The sequence below is a fragment of the Mus caroli genome, chromosome 5 (assembly GCF_900094665.2).
Source record: "Mus caroli chromosome 5, CAROLI_EIJ_v1.1, whole genome shotgun sequence".
NCBI classification, from domain to species: domain Eukaryota; kingdom Metazoa; phylum Chordata; class Mammalia; order Rodentia; family Muridae; genus Mus; species Mus caroli.
The window spans coordinates 8,862,770-8,882,541 of NC_034574.1; the positions used below are offsets into that span (position 1 = coordinate 8,862,770).

At 36.8% G+C, this 19,772-nt stretch overlaps 1 protein-coding gene across 2 annotated transcripts in view; it reads left to right on the plus strand.

The window, feature by feature from the left end:
• The window catches only part of Sema3a (semaphorin 3A), a 203,393-nt gene that overhangs the window by 109,948 nt on the left and 73,673 nt on the right, over positions 1–19,772 (plus strand). For both annotated transcript variants that reach the window (XM_021162359.2, XM_021162357.1), the window contains 2 exons: positions 10,442–10,535; positions 17,205–17,324. In XM_021162359.2, coding sequence (XP_021018018.1) covers positions 10,442–10,535; positions 17,205–17,324 — 214 coding nt within the window. The remainder of the gene's footprint in view (positions 1–10,441; positions 10,536–17,204; positions 17,325–19,772) is intronic.

A 19,772-nucleotide genomic window follows, 5' to 3' on the forward strand; every position in this document is an offset into this window, starting at 1 on the left:
ACTTCAGGGTTATGTATTATAACAGATATAAGTTTATCTGTTAGCATTGACTTCAGGGTTATGTATTATAACGGATATAAGTTTATCTGTTAGCATTGACTTCAGTGTTATGTATTATAACGGATATAAGTTTGTCTGTTAGCACTGACTTCAGGGCTATGTATTATAACGGATATAAGTTTATCTGTTAGCACTGACTTCAGGGTTATGTATTATAATGGATATAAGTTTATCTGTTAGCACCGACTTCAGGGCTATGTATTATAACGGATATAATTTATCTGTTAGCACTGACTTAAGGGTTATGTATTATAATGGATATAAGTTTATCTGTTAGCACTGACTTAAGGACTATGTATTATAGCGGATATAAGTTTATCTGTTAGCACTGACTTCAGGGTTATGTATTATAATGGATATAAGTTTATCTGTTAGCACTGACTTCAGGGCTATGTATTATAATGCTTTCCTGTAACAAAATAAAACTTACTTAACTAATTTTTTTCAGTAGGATCTTTCCTTGCACATGTTGTGATTTGCGGCTGATGTCAACTTTTCTGTTCATGAAAAATCTATGAATGGAACTCTCTACTCTGCTGTTACAGAGAGCTTTGGCAGTGCTCTAACCATAAGCCATGTGTGACTGTGGCCCATTTGAAATGCGACTAATGCCAGTGAGCAATGGAAGTTTTCCTGTTTTAAATTAATATAAATTAAAGTAAGAGACATGAGTCAGGGCTGTACACAGTTGCACAGTGTTAGTCTGGAGTCACCCTGTTAGGGAAACTAAGTTCCGGATGAATCTGATCCCCAAAGGAACTTCTTTGTCAAAGCGCAGTATACCACAATATTTCCTGTGATATCTTATTGCATTCTTAATGAACTGAAGTCCACAGATTTTCCCCGTCTAATCATTGCCTGTTTGCACTTGTTAATTAAGGAATGCACAAAGAAAACTAATAAAACATGTTTGCAAAAACCAATAAAGAATTCTCTTAGGAAGTGACTTCTAAAATTAATCTTTAAGGAAAGGTCATGATGGGGTTGGAAACAGTTGTAAGAGAGGAAGGAGAGATTTTCAGACAGCACAGAATCATGGCAGAGTAAGGGAAGACTGAACTCAAATTATCTTTGAAGTATGGTATATTCTTTGAGAAATTGGAAGAGGAGAAAAGGAAACTCGAGAAGCTCAAAAAATACGTTCTTTAAAAATGTTATGAAGTACTACTTTTTCACAAAATATTTTATAATTTCCCAAAACAATGTGTATTCTTCCACATATAAGCAGGTTTTTATTTGCTTTGCATCTTTTACACATCATTCATGCTTTATTCATTAAATAAAATAACTTAAATTGCAACATTATTGCCAACATTTATTACTTGGACAAGATTGAGATTTAAGAAATTTATTGCCATGATGTCACCAATGCTTTCTAATTTATAAGACTTTGGAGCAGACATTAGCATGGTTATTATTTCTTCTAATGCCTTACCTCACCAGTCCAGTAACATTCAGGAAATCCAAAAGACAAAGGGGAAAGAGTAGTCTTGAAAGCTAAAAATAGTCGTTGAAAACTGATGCAATTGTGTAATAAAATATGGCACAATAACTTACAAGATGTCTGTATAGTGCCTGCTAAAGCCATTAGAGTCTATGCAGTGGGTTCACGTGTTGCTAAAAATGAATAACGGTTTCGGCGTAAGTAAACTGAAGAAGCTATGTACTTTAATTATGCTCATAGGCTTTGGGATCTTTGGTCAATATTTGCATATGCGATATATTTAATATCTTATAAAGAAGAAAATCAATGAATATCAACCAGATTTCTAAAGGACTTTTGAATTAAGCCCAACCATTAGCTATGTAATATATTGCATTCACATAGGAAATTAGCACACAATTATAACAATTATATTGTGTCAGAGTTTGACACAGTGATCAAATATCATGTGTTTTATAGTCCTTTTCATCAGGAAATGGAAACAACAATATTAAAGATATCCCACATGATAGATGGGGTACTTACATATTTGAAGAATCACTTTATTTTTAAATTAATTGTGTGTACGTGTCAGCTTGTGAAAAAGTGCATAAATGTAAGTGTGTGTTGATGCCCAGAGAAATCAGATCATCTGGACCTGGAGGTGTAAGTGGGCTACTTGATATGGGTACTGCAAACTAAAGTTGAGTTCTTACGAGAGCAATATGTATTCCTAACCATTCAGCTATCTCTGCAGCTCAAGAAGATTGAATTTAAACGAGCATTTTTAAAAAAATTAAAATACATTGGTATTTTGAATATAGTCTTTCACTCTTTCAACTCTTGAAATCTTTCCACTACTCCCAACCCACTAATCTTTATGTTTTGTTCCTCCTTTAAAAAACAAAACAGAAAAAGCATGTGCCTACACGTGCACATGTGCACACATACACACACACAAATACACATACACATTAAAACCCAACATAGAATCTATTTGTGCTGCCATCTACTCTTATACATGAACAATGCCCTGAGTATCTTTGATATATCCAATGTTGCTCAGTTGAAGAATACTGATTCTCCCTCTCCCAGAAGCTATCACTTGCAAATAGTTTCTTGGATAGGGATGAATTTTGTGTCCCTTTCTGCTTCTCTGTGCTGTAATTTTGTATGGCTTGAAATTGTGCAGGTCGTACAGCTTTAGGTCAGGCATGGTGATTCCACCAGAGGTTCTTTTATCCTTGAGAAGAGTTTTTGCTATCCTAGGTTTTTTGTTGTTCCAGATGAATTTGCAGATTGCCCTTTCCAATTCCTTGAAGAATTGAGTTGGAATTTTGATGGGGATTGCATTGAATCTGTAGATTGCTTTTGGCAAGATAGCCATTTTTACAATGTTGATCCTGCCAATCCATGAGCATGGGAGGTTTTTCCATCTTCTGAGGTTGCTTGTGGACGTTGTACATCGTGGTGCGCACTAGGCTCCGCACCACGATGTACAACGTCCACAAGCAGGGTGTTGGATTTTGTCAAATGCTTTTTCAGCATCTAACGAGATGATCATGTGGTTTTTGTCTTTGAGTTTGTTTATATAATGGATTACATTGATGGATTTTCGTATATTGAACCATCCTTGCATCCCTGGAATGAATCCTACTTGGTCAGGATGGATGATTGTTTTGATGTGTTCTTGGATTCGGTTAGCAAGAATTTTATTGAGTATTTTTGCATCAATATTCATAAGGGATATTGGTCTGAAGTTTTCTATCTTTGTTGGGTCTTTTTGTGGTTTAGGTATCAGAGTAATTGTGGCTTCATAGAATGAGTTGGGTAGAGTACCTTCTGATTGTATTTTGTGGAATAGTTTGTGAAGAACTGGGATTAGTTCTTCTTTGAAGGTTTGATAGAACTCTGCACTAAACCCATCTGGTCCTGGGCTTTTCTTGGTTGGGAGACTATTAATGACTGCTTCTATTTCTTTAGGGGATATGGGACTGTTTAGATCATTAACCTGATCTTGATTTAACTTTGGTACCTGGTATCTGTCTAGAAACTTGTCCATTTCATCCAGGTTCTCCAGTTTTGTCGCGTATAGCTTTTTGTAGAATGATCTGATGGTGTTTTGGATTTCTTCAGGGTCTGTTGTTATGTCTCCCTTTTCATTTCTGATTTTGTTAATTAGAGTACTTTCCCTATGCCCTCTGGTGAGTCTGGCTAAGGGTTTATCTATCTTGTTGATTTTCTCAAAGAACCAGCTCCTCGATTGGTTGATTCTTTGAATTGTTCTTCTTGTTGCCACTTGGTTGATTTCACCCCTGAGTTTGATTATTTCTTGCCGTCTACTCCTCTTGGGTGAATTTGCTTCCTTTCGTTCTAGAGCTTTTAGGTGTGTTGTCAAGCTGCTAATGTGTGCTCTCTCTAGTTTCTTTTTGGAGGCACTCAGAGCTATGAGTTTTCCTCTTAGAAATGCTTTCAATGTGTCCCATAAGTTTGGGTATGTTGTGGCTTCATTTTCAATAAACTCCAGAAAGTCCTTAATTTCTTTCTTTATTCCTTCCTTGACCAAGGTATCATTGAGAAGAGTGTTGTTTAGTTTCCACGTGTGTGTTGGCTTTCTATTATTTATTTTGTTATTGAAGATCAGTCTTAGTCCATGGTGATCTGATAGGGTGCATGGGACAATTTCAATATTTTTGTATATTTTGAGGCTTGTTTTGTGACCAATTATGTGGTCAATTTTGGAGAAGGTACCGTGAGGTGCTGAGAAGAAGGTATATCCTTTCGTTTTAGGATAAAATGTTCTGTAGATATCTGTCAGATCCATTTGTTTCATAACCTCTGTTAGTTTCACTGTGTCCCTGTTTAGTTTCTATTTCCATGATCTGTCCATTGGTGAAAGTGGTGTGTTGAAGTCTCCTACTATTATTGTGTGAGGTGCAATGTGTGCTTTGAGCTTTACTAAAGTATCTTTAATGAATGTGGCTGCCCTTGTATTTGGAACATAGATATTCAGAATTATGAACTAACCAGTACCCCAGAGCTTTTGTCTCTAGCTGCATTTGTATCAAAAGATGGCCTAGTAGGCCATCACTGGAAAGAGTGGCCCATTGGACTTGCCAACTTTATATGCCCCAGTACAGGGGAATGCCAGGGCCAAGGGGTGGGGGTGGGTGGGTGGGGGACTGGGGGGGAGTGTATTGGGGTCTTTTTGGATAGCATTGGAAATGTAATTGAGGAAATTACCTAATTTAAAAAAAAATCGAAAAAAAAAAAAAGAAATTGTGCAGGTCTTGAGCATGCTGTCACAGTCTCTTTGAGTTCTTAAATGTAACTGCCCTGTCGTATCTGGAAAACAGTCTTTCCAACATCATCTACCACCTTTAGCTCATGCAATCTCTGCCTTTTCTTCAGCATAGATCTCTGAACCTTGAGGAAAAGACTATGGTAAACACAACTCATTTAGGTGCAGAAGGTTACAAAGGTCCTCGCTGACTTTGAATTTTCCAGTTATGATCTTTTTGTTAGGTACAATCTATTGCAAATGAAGCTTCTCTGGTGAAGGGTTACCTCTGTACTGATCTAAGGTATGGTGATATGTCATTAGGAGTCATTACTATGGTTGGTTAACAGAATAATATAGCAGGTTTGCTCTGGGATCCACGACATATCTAGTCTCAGGTTCATAGTCTCATTAGGAGTATTAGTGTGGTTTCCATATCATGAAACAGGCCTTAAATCCAATGGAAAAGTAGCTTGTGCATTACATAACACTTGTGCTATCATGGTAACAGAAGGCTTGTCTTGTAAATGCTCATTATTATAGATAGCTTGCAGAACTCCTAATTGAGTGAAATTAATGATTTTTCCCCATCTGGTAATATTCATAGTGCCTTATAGCACAATGAATCTATTCAAAAGGATCAAAGCTTCTCTTTGAGCACTGGCTAGATCTCTTCAAGTTTGATGTCATAAGTAAGTGGTTTCTTTAGCAATAGGGTCATACTGTCAGGTTGCAGAGTGAACTGATAGCACTGGCAGGAATATATGAGATTTGGAAGAATGTCTAAGAGAGCTCTTTATCCAATGACTTAAGTTATAACTCACTCGTAATACTGGGGAGTTCTATTTAATAGCATATGATGACTAGTTGGGGCATTGTCTCCCCCATTATAGAGTAACTAAACTAAATTCTCTCTCTCTCTCTCTCTCTCTCTCTCTCTCTCTCTCTCTCTCTCTCTCTCTCTGTGTGTGTGTGTGTGTGTGTGTGTGTGTGAGAGAGAGAGAGAGAGAGAGAGAGAGAGAGAGAGAGAGAGTATGTGTGCATATTTTTATATGCTTTGATAGCAGTAGGTTTTCATATTGCTTTACAAAATGTCTTTATTATTAGCTATCCCTTCCTGTATTCTCTCTTTTGTCCTGACCTTCCACCTTCCATTCCCATGTAATCCTCCTATCCTAATCCCCCCTTTATCCTGTCATAATACTGCATTCTATTCCCTAGAAGAACCCCCTTTGACTACGAAAACCTTGTGGGTATGGCAGTTTTGCATTCTGTTTCTGATTTATTCTGTTTATTCATGATTGTTGTTTCTAGCTCCATCAAGTTTCATGAAATTTTCATAATTTCCTTTCTCTTAACAGCTGAAAAATATTCCATTATGTAAGTGTGCCACATTTTCATTATCTATCCATCAATTGATGGGCACCTAAGATGTTTTCAATTTCTTTCTATTATTAGTAGAATAGCAATGAATATGGTCTACAGTAAGATCTAGTGTCCTTTGGGGATATTCCCAGAACCTTGTATAATAGCTTTTTGAGGAACCTCCACATGATTTCTATAGTGGCTTTAGGAGTTTGCACTTCCACCAGCATTACATGAATGTCTCCTTTCCCCACATAATCTCTAGCATCTGCTATCATTTGTTTTATTAATCTTGGCATTTATTACTGGGGGAAGATAAAAATCTCATAGTGGTTTTAATTTGCATTTACCAGAAAGCAAAAGATTAAATATTACTTCTCATTCATTTATATTTCAGCTTACTTTACTGATTTACAATCCAGCTGTCGCCCCTCCTCCCACTTCCCCTTCCCACGGCTCCTCATCCCATTCTTGCTCCCCTCTGTATCCAAGAGGATGCTCCCCCACCACTAAGCCACTCCTCTCTGGGGCCTCAAATCTCTGGAGGATTAGGAGCATTTTTTTTCTTACTAAAGCAGACCAATCAGTCCTCTGCTATCAATGTGTCAGAGGCCTTGGAACAGCCCAGGTATGCATCCTGTTTAGTGACTCCCAGGGGTCCATCTTAGTTGAAATTGCTGGTCTTCCTAAGGGGTCGCCCTCCTCTTCAGCTTCTTCCATTCTTCCCCTAATTCAACCATAGGGATCCCCAACTTCAGTCTAATGGTTGGATGTAGGTATCTGCCTGTGTCTGTCTCAGTCAGCTGCTGGTTGTGTCTCTCAGAGGACAGCCATGTCTGTAAGTACCTCATTGCATCAGTAACAGTGTCAGGACTTGGTGTTTCCCCAGGAGGTGGGTCGCCAGTTGGGCCCCCATCACTTGATTGTCTTTCCCTCAGTCTTTTATCCAGTTTTGTCTCTTCAGTTTTTTTTTAGACAGGAACACTACTGGAAGTGGGCTAACCCTGTTCATTTTTATACCCCATTTTTTACATCGGGTTATTTGCTTTCTTTGAGGTCAGTGTATTTGTTTGGGTGATATAGGTGCTAACTCTCTGTCAAGTGTATAATTGTAAAGATTAATTGGTAAAGAAATAGTGAATGTTGTAGAAATGAGTTTTTTGTAGGTATCTTATTTAATAATATTATGATTTCTATAAATTATCAACTTTTTTCCTTTCCTTGTTGTTTTGAAACCCAATCTCAGGTAGCTCAGGCTAGACTCAAACTTATCAAGTAGCCAGGGATAACTTTGGACCTCTAATCTTCCTACCTCCACCTTCCAACTCTTAGGATGATGGGCGTATCACTATCAGTAAGATGCTTTAACAAATCGCCCTCTACCTTCATTTGAGGAAAAGGAAAAACACACATATACAAAAATAATAAACATTTTTACAGTTTGCAGATTGTTACGCTGTTTGTTTTGTTTTACAGTAAAGTCTTTCAAGTATACTTTATCCAACAAGAAGGAAGAACAATTTTAGTGTTCTATGAGAGAACAAATATTTATAAAAACCCATACTGTTTTACTTGTGGGCATATAAGAACTTTTGCCCTGTGACATGAGAAATTTTCATAAGCATGAGACACAATGGTTTTACTATAGTAAAACATCTATTTTAGGGACGATTCTAATATTTTACATAGTTTCACAACACATTTTTACATAAAAGTGAGGTTTTTCTTATTCCGTTGTGATGAGGAATCATAGTTTTAGAAGGGTTTAGGGTCTTGCCTGAAGTCCAAAGGTAGCAAAAGTCAGAGCCAGGAATAACAGCCATTTTGTCCAATTTCAGCATCTTTGGACCCATTTCCACATGTAATGGGTATGGGCTTTATACTACAAGTGTGTGTATGCAAGTAACTTTATATACCGTTGTCTACAGAATATAGATATATATTCCATGACCACATCTCACTGGACTGGAAAGAAAACTGCATGTGTTTGCAGTACTATAGAATCCTATAGGAACAGAGAACATTTAATAGAAGACGTTCAGAAATCTAAATAGCAGTTATAGTTAAAGGAAAGGTATTTCATCATCAGTAGGAGTGGGTAACTTAATATTTATATGTGAAGTTAATGAAAAAGAAAGCAATTTCTGAGCATATTATCAGTTACCATGACCAAGGATCATGTTTTTTTTCTTTTAAACTATGACTGACAGGCTGAACCTCTGGTCCTTTGGAGCCTAATCTTTTACTTTGTAAATTAAATACTACATGACATTGGAAGTTCAGCTCATCTAAGTTGGCATTGTTTAATTAACTTAGACATAGGATCTGAGATATTATGTCTTTCATACTTTTAAAAAATAGCTTCTTTATGTCAGAGGGTATCGTAAAAGGTCTATGAGTAAAAGAAACAATAGCATTTGTACTATTCTTTCCATGACATCTTTCAGTGTTTCTTCCAACTTTCAATAAATATTCATACTTAGTGATGACAATAGCATTTTATTTGATTTGCACAATATAGTCTCAGGCATAGATATACCATCCCAAATATATATTTTTGTAGGTATAATTTTAATAAAATACATGAGATCAATCTATTACTTATACATTTTTCTGTATCTTCATTAGTGTAAGTTAATAATTTTCATATTATATTTTTGTTACCGAAGTATCTAAACTAAGGTTAGATCCCTGGTGATTTATTCAATCATAATTAAGTACTAATATATTATTTCATTACATTAAAAAGTTTACAATATGAGTAGCAACTTATTTTAAATATGCATATTCTTTGAGTGATCATGTAAACAACATTAAAAGCAAAATAACCTGCTATTTATTTTTCTGCATTAAGATACCTTACATAAATTTTATAGTAACTTTCCAGATAATACTGTAAGGTTAAACATTTACATTAAAATTGAGATTTTTAGACAAGAAGCTCAGAGTTACGTTATGGCCACATGAAATCTGAATCTGATTTTTTTGCCAAGCTGGGCTTGGTGCCTATATCACTAACATTCCCGCTTTAACTGCAAGATTCTTAGAAGCCCCATAAATTATTACGCAGTATGAATTTCAGAACAAAGCTAAAGCACCATCATTGCTAGCAGACAGCTGATTCAAAATACTGATTTAATGAAAATAAAGATGAAGACAGGTAATTCACGGTCACTCTAACAGAGCTGCAAAGTGGTTCAGTTTCCTTCCTTTTGCACTTTTCTCTGCATTTCAAAATGGTTTCTAAGAGTTCTAACTTGAAACTGTGCCATTAGTTCCATCAGAAATAGTAAGTGTTAAAGTGATCCTTACTGACCATAAAATGAATCGTTTGCCATTGTAAGTTAGAAAATACTTTTATGTGATTAGTAGAAAAACTGCCAAGACCACTATTTTATTTTAGTCTATGGACATGTTAATGCACTACTGGAAAAAACATACATATTCTGACCTAATTCATACCCAGGTCACCCGTGTATGCCAGAAGTGTTCCTGAGTTTACTCCATTGTCAGTTATACCTAGCAATATACATTCAGACAGAGGGCTCTTAGCCATGAGTCTAAGGTCTACTTATTCAGCTTTTGTTGCCATGCCTGCCTGTTATACATATATTACCCTGTGCCATGGGCATACTTCTGTATGCAGCTATAAGTTTATTCCTGCATCCTGGTACTGCATCCTCCAAAAGAGATGACCTACCTGTTCAATGTGTTCAGTGTTCGCTTGATGCCACCCCAGAGGCAAACTCTGCCAAAAGTACAGTGGCTTCCTTGAAAGAGACAAGGATAGTTTCATGTTCCTTGCTTGATTGACTGCTCTGGATTGTGTATACTGAAAATCAGATAGAAATTGTTTAGAAGTGTAATCTGTTATTTTCTTCTACATAATAAAGAAAATGAGTTGCTGCATAACACCTAAACTTTATTTCCCCAAGAGCCCTTTGTATATGGCATAGATGTGCTTAGCTCTTTGTATATAACATATATATACTTGGCACACATGAAATATTAAAAGAGCAACCTAATCCTACAATAACATATCCTGCTCTTTGACCTTGATTTGTATCTTTTTAGCTGCAGCATGCTCATAGATTTAAAAAAAAAATCATCAAAAAAAAAAAAGTAGCTATTTGGCTAGTATGCTAGTATGAGCTCTTTCAATCCATTTAATTTATTTTGTCATCACTCAAGTTTTCAAAATTAAGGTACTCCATACTGGATGTGAATAACCAACTTCTCTTTGATTTACCGACATGTTGAACAAATGCTTCTTTTATAAATAAATCAAATATTTCTCTTGTTTTACTCTTCAGGACAACATTTTTAAGCTGCAGGACTCCCATTTTGAAAACGGTCGTGGGAAGAGTCCTTATGATCCCAAACTACTGACTGCCTCTCTTCTAATAGGTATGTAGCCATAAATTGATTAAACGGTGAATCTGTTATAGCTAATATCACGGGGCTCTATTCTTTTAACCTGCCAAGATTTTCAATTCTTATTTGTTAATAATGTCAGGAGGAGAAAATGTTCATGAACACATTTTATAAACTGGAGAAATAAATCAATAATTGTTGACTGTTGTTTGGCCTACTCAACCTAAATCGTGTTCAAGGAAACAGTCACACCTGTGCCTTTTTATTTATTTTATGTATATGAATAAACTATAACTGTCTTCAGATATACCAGAATATTTTTTTAAGAATGTTTTTATTTTAATTTCATGAAAAACTAGAGTAAAAATTTTTGAGATATGGCTAAGAAAGAACAGCACTCAGTGTAGCATGAAAGCTGCATTTCAAGACACTGCTGTTTTAACATTTGGATGACATGATGAAGCCAAGGGGAGGGGCGGTTGCCAGAGACTCCCTTGAAGTATTTTCTTTGACTCACTGGAGTATCTTGTCATATGTGTGAGCCTAAGGGAAGTATTTTGTCATATGTTCTCTGGCTTTAGCATCTTCTTTGCTTAAACACTGGCATGGTGGTGTAGGTGACTCCCTTTGTCCTTTATGCTCATCATCTCTTGTCTGGGTTTTTCTTCTTCTTTTATTAATTATTCCATTCATTTACATTTCAAATGATATCCCACTTTCTGGTTACCCCTCCGTAAAACTCCATGCCACATTTGCCCTCTCCCTCCTCCCCTTTGCCTCTATGAGGGTGCTCCCCAACCCGTCCACCCTCTCCCGCCCCACTGCTCCAGCATCCCCCTATGCTGACGGAGGAACTGGATTTTTCTCCTTTATCTCTGCTGCAGAGGACTGGAGAATACTTAACAGTACAAAGGTTAAAGTGAGGGGCAAAGAAGTCAGAGTGCTAGTGTGTGATGAGAGGGGAAGAGTTTCTAGACAGACTTTTAAATATCTGAAAACAGGGCTTAACTAAATAGAAGCTAAAAGTAAGGAATCACGCAATGCCTTTGTCCTCACCTGGCCTTCCTCCACTACTCCCTTCTTCCCCTTTAGGACTTTACAATTTTCCTATCTTTTTACTTTTGGTTGTATCAACAATCCTCCACACGCTATATTTTTGCATTTCTTACATGTATATAGAATGTAAAAATTAAAATTTCAAACATCAAAGTTTAGTTGAATTTTTAAAATAAATTAGTGTTTAGCTTGTTTCTTGTAAGTCATAAGGCTTTTCAATTCTTTTTGAAATTGCTTTTTATACTCATGAAAATAAAACTCTAGTCATATAAGCAACTACATTAGCCACAGAAATACATGTCCACTACTGTCCCGTGTTTACTTTACCACTAATCTTTGTTCTCTTTAGAATAAAATATTACAATATAAATTATCTCTTTTGTAGCTTTTCAACTAGACAATTCTAACCCTTTTGATCCTTTTATGGGGCATTTAGAAAACCTTTTAAACCTGAAGAAAAGCTGCATGCTTAGCAAACTTATAATTTCCCTGTTCATGGGTAACCTAATGTTTACACGTTGATGCCTTCCTCTTGCAAACGTACTGACATTTGAAAGTTGCCTTAAACAGTGAAGAGGAATCTTACCTTGTTCTAACTTGCAAACCCTAATTTATTTAAATTGCACACTAAAAAATGAGAAATATTATTTTAAAAGCAGTCTGCAAAAATGTGTCTAAAGCTGTGTTAGCTTGTGGTATGCTCCTCAGAAGGGATTTGCTTATTTATTTTATTATTCTACTGAGAAAGGATGATGACAGTTGTATTACGTAGCTCCTATGGTATGCAACCACACAAAGTCCACGAAAAAAACAGAAAGTCCAAAGTTTGATTTTATATTGGGGTTTCTTTGAAAAAGATGTATAGGTTGCTGAAAAGAAAAAGAGAGAGAGAAGTTTAGCAAGACGTTGTGTGTCTGAGAAAAAACAATAGACCTTTCAGAAGTACAGGCTTTCCATGAGAGTCTAGACGTAAGATACCCACCACAGCAAAATGTGGCCAGAAACTTTCAGAGAAATGAAATGCTTATTAGTGAACCAAAATAAATTAAATTCTGAATCAGTTTAAAAACAACAGGCAGAAGTAATAACAGCCCCTTCCATATTTGGTAAAATCCCTTAACATGCCCACAATGATATATTGAAAATGTTTGAATATTTATTGATGGCTTTGGTGTGTTGGGGATGCCAGTGCAGCAGCAGCACAGACTGCATGTGGAAGTCAGAGGGCCAGTGGAGGGAGTTGCTTCTCTCCTTCTACCATGTGAGTTGTGGGAACTGAACTCCAGTGGACAGACTGGTGGCTAGTGGCTTTATCCACTGGCCGTCATTGCCTCCCCTCAAACACTGTTTTCATTCAAGAGCTATAACATTTTTACCGAGGCTGTTCGCTTTAGATGCGTATTACAAATTCTCCTTCTCAGAGTACGTAAAATCCCCTTTATTGACGTTTTAGGTATTTTCTGTTATACTGCTTTAATATGAATTTTAGTTTTAATATGATTTATTAACTTTACAGGTCTTTTAAGTACAAATATTTCTTCATTAACCAAACTTTGGATCTAGAATACTAAGCACTCTGAAATGTAGAGAAGGTACTTTACAGATCAGCAGGTAGGCATGTGGAAGTTCCAGCCTCTCACATGATGAGTGTTCCTCCTCGGCTCAGCACATAGAAGAGAAAGTATAAGGGCACTTCTTTCTCCAAATCTGGGTTCCACTCAAAGCATCTTTGAATTTATCTTAGCAGACAATATTACCCTTAGCAGCTGGTATTTATACTTGGAATGCCAGACTGAAGCTGTTCAACCAATAGTAAATGTTAAAGCCAAGGACACTTAAAAATGTAGTCTATACAAACTACCAAAGTTAGTAACCTCTCTGCAAATTGCCATAGGTTTTGAAATGTTGACTACAGACAAGATTTTTTTTCCCCTTGATAAAGGCATAGCTACCAAAAGTGCCCAAATCCAATTACATGCTCTAAAAATTTTAAGTCACCTTAATAAAGTTACTTTTTCAATTTTTTAAATAATGGTTTTACAGCAGAACTTATTTTTAAAATATCTCTTAGTTCCTCCACCTGCAAGTATTTTTTGACTTTGTTTAAAATATCCTTATTAAAGATAGCATTTGTTCCCCTGCTCAGTATAAATACCAGGTGTGAACAGAGCACAGGAATAAAACCTAGTACTTTCCACACTAATTAAATAGTAACTCACATTTTCATGATATGAAGGAATAGCTAACTTGAGAGCAGTTTGTTTTCTCAGTGAAGTCTCTCCCAGGCAATGCAGAACTAGTAATTTAGAAGTATTCCATCAGCAAGGGGTGTTACTTTAAGCTGGAACTCTGCCTTACCTTAGGAAAGAACATAATTTGGCATTAAAACATGCTCTCAGTGGGTATTAGAACAAAAAGAGGTACTTCCTACCATGGTTAGATATAATTGAGAACAGTATTTGAACCTCTTTGAGCTTCTGTTCTCTGCTATATAAAATAGTATGCTTGGCTAATTCCACCAACTTCTTGGGATAGTTAAATACTGCAGTGTAATTGAGTGCTGTTCTTTGACTGTTTGTGCATTTCTGAAAGTATGTGAAGGAGGATCAGACAAAACAGGTAATAATAGCTGTCCATGAGGAAGCTAGGAAACATGGTTGGTGCCTTATAAGTTTTATGTTTTAAAAATGTGCCATGTGGACACATCATTACAGGAAAGGATAAACTTTAAAAGAACAACCTATAGAGCACAGCTGGAATACATGTGTTGCTCTCTAGGCAGTGGTCAGTAAGGAGGGAAGATGTCGAGCTTTTCTTGTATCTACACTCTGGGTCTCACTCTGTAGTGTGGGTTGGGAATGGAAAAGGAGAGAGATAAACTTTTCTTCTTCTTCTTCTGTTTCTTATTACCCACTCCTCTGCGAGAAGAATTTGCTTAAGGTGTTAACAACATAATAGCCTGGTCTTTTCATTTCTTTGATACTTGTACACATTCATGCCACCCTTCTCACCTGAGCCAGAAATGCTGCATTCATCAGGAAATCCTTTTTTCCTTCTTCAGTTTCTCCTCACCACACCCTTCTCAGGAATTGTAATCCAAGACATTAGCTGATCTAAGCCACATTGTTACTTCAGGTTGAACTGGAAACAGCGATTCTAGACTGCATGTGAAGTTTTGGTTTTAATGCACACTTCTCAGGGAAGTCAGCTGTGGTGGTTGTGGAGGCCATAGAGCTGTTTTCATTCATCCCAGTAAATTACGCTTCCTTTAGACACAGTTTTAAAAGGTCACCACTAAGACAGAGCGAACATGTACTCAAATCGTCCTCATGGTCTTTGGCGCCTTCTAGATAGTTGAGTTATATCTGTCGGCACTGTATATCATCATCTGATGGGCTGTTTTTGAGCCATCAACCTTTCCATGTGTATTTCCATGCTTTAAGTTCTTGCAGGTTAGACAGGGTCCAAACTCTGAGTATATTATTCTACCATCAACTTAACAAAACTGGACACATTCCATCTTTTCTTTCACTGGTGGCTTACTGTACAGAGAGAGCTCAAGGGTATGTATCAACAGTAATGTTACTCAAAACAGGAAAAAAAAAGTGTGTGTGTGTATTATGTCTGTGTATATATCTTTGTATTTTCAGTAGTGTGTATCAAAAATACATATTAACACTATGGTCAAGAATCAACATATAATTTGATTATTTTATAAATGACCCAGAAATGATAAAACTTCAGTTTGTGTCACTGTTACACTTACCTGTTCCCAAACATAAGCTATTAGGTAAACTCAAAACTACATAGATCATTTTAGAAAGCCACAGACTAGGGCACAATTGCTGCACATGCTGAACATGTTCAAATGTATGAACTGGCACAGATAAGGGTTGATCTTCTATGTCTGCTTAGCAACAACTAAAAAAGTAAGAGTAGGGCATTTTGCCACCTAGACTATCAGCCAAAATAACAAAGATGTTACATTTTCTTTGTAACTATCACCTATAATAAGAAGGTCTATGTTTTAGCATGGTAGCCTTACAACTAAGCAAGGGCCTGGGTTTAAACCTTCACCCTGGCTCCCTAACTGTTAAGCTGACCACCTTGGACTTCCTGAACTGTAAAACAGGGCAACAACATTTTTTTCTCTCTGGGATGTTGACAGAACTGAATGAGATCATTTGAAGACATCCAGGCAGAGGCTGGCTGCCTGGAAAGCACAGAATGGTACTCAGCTAAGGAACTTCTCTTTCTTGTCCTGCTCCCATCTGTGCCTTTTGCTTTTAGCTCCTGTTAATGACTCTTTCAGTATTAAACTGTGACTGAGGGTCCATGCAGTTTCTGTAGCAAAACACCGAAAGGAATAGAATCTTGAACTCACTGAGTTCCATCTGGGGTTTCCAGAATGGCTTATTCTTCAACAGCTTTGTTAAATCTGAAGACCTATTGAGGATTTAGGTATGGTCTTTATAATGTCTTATATCAGTGTGAAACTTGTTCTATACTGGAAGCATTCAAAGATACAAAGTAAGCTTGGGAGATAGCTGGATAGTATGGCAAGTGGGAAACCAGGTTTTTTGCTGTTGTTGTTGTTGTTTGTGGGTTCTTTTTTGGTTGTTTTGTTGTTGTTGTTGTTGTTGTTGTTTTGTTTTTGTTTTTTTGTTTTTTGAGACAGGGTTTCTCTGTGTAGCCATTGCTATCCTGGAACTCACTCTGTAGACCAGGCTGGCCTTGAACTCAGAAATCTGCCTGCCTCTGCCTCCCAAGTGCTGGGATTAAAAGCATGCACCCTGCCCAGGAAACCAGTTTTTGAGTTCCCCAGAACCCACAGAAAAATATTCCCTGGGCTATAAAAGCCACCTGTAACCCCAGCACACAATGAGAAGAGTTAGAAAGAACTCAGGGAAGTCACCTAGCTAACTCTTTGGAATTGGTAAATTCTAGGTTCAGGAGACCCTTCCTCAGTAAGGGCAAAGTGAAAAGGAATGGAGAACATCATGTGAGGTCAACTTTGGGCCTCCACACACTTATAGAAATGTGTGCCTATCCACCGGGAAACACCCCACCCACCCTCACACACACACATACAAACTCACAGTGCACCAGTGTAAAAATTAATTTTAAAAAAAATCAAGGAAATTTTTCAAAAAAATATTCCTTTTTACAATAAAATATTATGCACTGGTTCCAATGAAAAAATAGTATGCCAAATATGAAATTACCATTAAAATAAGTTATACACATGACATTTTTAGATATTTCACCCTGCAAAATAAGGTATTCAAGCCCTAAGTGGCTCACCAATGCAAAATCAAACTATTAGATGAATATAATTTTTAACTCTTGTATTTTGTAAGTTAATCAATGAGGAAAATACCAAAATTCATGTTTGGCTATGTTCACTGAATCAGACTTTATTCCTATTTCCTAACTTGCTACTGAATGGGTATCACAGAAATGATCTTTTTATAGACTCCTGTTTTCAGGACCCAAGGATGAAATACAAGTAGTCTTGCATAATAATGGAAATAACATTTGTCTTATCATGAAAATTTTAACAAAATTTTAACTATTACTGCTTTGCTTTTCCTGCCTCCCTTCAATTAATAAATATGTTCTTGGTTTCCCTCGGTCACAACACAGACGGTGAGTTATACTCAGGAACTGCTGCGGATTTCATGGGACGGGACTTCGCTATCTTCAGAACACTGGGGCACCATCACCCCATCAGAACCGAGCAGCATGACTCCCGGTGGCTCAATGGTAGGTTGGATGTGTGCAGTCACAGGCACAGGACATGTCACCTATTGTCACTGAAAAGACTTGCTTTTATGGGACACAAATCTCTAGATCTAGTTGGCTGTTAAGATAATGGTGGTGATGTCATGACCATGGGTGTGAGAAAATGAGGAAAAGAGAAAAGAAGATTAAAAACTGAGGAAGTATTTGTGTTGGGCCAAATATGAAGTTTCTCACCAGTCAACTATAGAAAGAAAGGAACTGGCTAGAAGCTACGGAAGGGAGGCAACGGAAAAAAGATACTGTCTCACAGGGACACTACAACATATCTCAGGGATAGTCTTTGTTTTCCTCCATGTGTTTTGTCATTGCTTTGAAAGCCTCATTCCAAGGTTTGTCTTAGGTTTTATTTATTTTTTAAGTTGTTCACTGCTAAGTACATTTCAGTGCTTTCAAAATATCAAAGGATTCTTACATCTCTCAAAAGAAAAAAAAACTAGCAAGCAAACAAACAATCTTATTTTATAGGCAAGTGAAAGAAGACCTACATCTGCCCAATACAGTGTAGATCTGCAATGAGATCTCAGGTTCCCCGGGGTCAAGCACTACTACTTTAACTGCTGGTGGAAAGATAGTTTTTGAAAACTGCTTCTCACTTTTGCTTAGTATTTAAGTTTTTTTTAGCATTGTATAAAATGTGCAAAATCTATAAGCTTAAATAAGCAAAAATATTGACTTAGACTTAAATCATATGTATGTGTGTATATATATATTTGATTATTATGTTTGGATTATTGACTTAATCATGAAATAATCAAATACTTCTATTGTTTTCTATATGATACGAAGACAGTGGCTTCTATGAATCAATCTAAATTTTGTGTTCCTGTTTTCTTAATCACATGAAATAATGATGCTAATTTCTAATGTCTCACATTTGGAGTTTGACTTGATTGCACAGGCTTCCTTGATGAGTATAAGTTTATGGTTCATGCTCATCTATGTTTTCAGAAGGATGCCAGGCTCTTGTACTCTGAGCATCCACAGCACTTCTTCTGAGGAACACAATCCCCCACCCCCAGCATTACTTCAATCATCCATTTGCGCATTTCAAAAGAAAAATCCCATCAAGATCTCAGGCAACCTTAAGGGGAGGGAAGAGCCATTATTATTTTTAATCAGTCCCTTCAAAGTGATCATTCAGAGCACAAAATAGACCTCCAGTCACCCTATTCCTCATCGTTTTCTTCCTGCACCAATGCTTTTCGTTGTCATATTATTGCTCCTGTGTTAATAACAAAGACACAGACCCTGTCTAGGTCATGTGATCTTCCTGCCTTTTTCTTAATCTCGTCGCTGCTTTCCCTAATTTACCTATATTGTATTTATTTTGGTATTCTTATATTTTATAGTGTTTTTTATATTTATTGCATGTGTTCATATGCATGTATGTGTGAGTGTGCACGTGCCATAGCATGTGAGCTCTTTGGAGTCAGGAAACTGGAGGGGTTGGTTTTCTTCTTCCACCACATTGGAGTTGAGGATCAAACTCAGGCCATCACACCTAGCAGGAACCACAGAAATTACTTTTACCTCCCGAGTCATCTATCTAGCCCTCTTATATTTCTTTTGCTAAACTGAAATTTTGATCCATTATGCCAAGTAAAAAAAATGCTTCTTTTATGTATGTTCAAGTTTACTGTCTTCCTGGGACTTTTATCCTCAAGATTTTCCCCTACTGTCAACTGACTTCATCTCAACTTTTTTCCAATAATCTAACTCATGACCTTGTTTTTCAAAGTCCACCTCTGACTTTCTGTGGCTTTTCATCATCTCAGTTTAGAATCTGCTATGAAGTATTTTCCACTATACATGAAATTGACAAAGCTGTCAAACCAAATTACTTCTTGCTCTCCAAGACTTCTTCAAATTCCGTATCCTTTATTTTTCAAAAGTTGCTATCTGTTGTTTTAATTATACTTAATCATGATATTCATGACTGAGTATAAACCTCACAGTAATAAAAGGGCATTTGACAGAGAGTTAAATTTCCACCTATTAGCAGGACAGGAAATATTGAGATGCTTGCATGCTCTGAGAAATTGGAAATCCCAGTGAGAGACAGAGGATATGATGACTTGAGGAAAGGGCATGTTTACAGAGAGAGAGAGAGAGAGAGAGAGAGAGAGAGAGACAGACAGACAGACAGAGACAGAGACAGAGACAGAGACAGAGACAGAGACAGAGAGAGGGAGAGAGAGAGAATTGTTGACTATCTACCACCTTAAAGCTAGAATGATGTGAAAGAGCAAAATGAATAGGAAAACCCCCTGTGTGACATCACTATCTGGTCTGCTCTCAAATGGAAATATTTGTGTGGGAGAGAAAATGTTTGTTTTGCTTTTTATTCAGGAACAAAGGGTCTTTGATCTACTAAGAGATCTACTGCTCTTAGAGGGTTTCGCTGTCCAT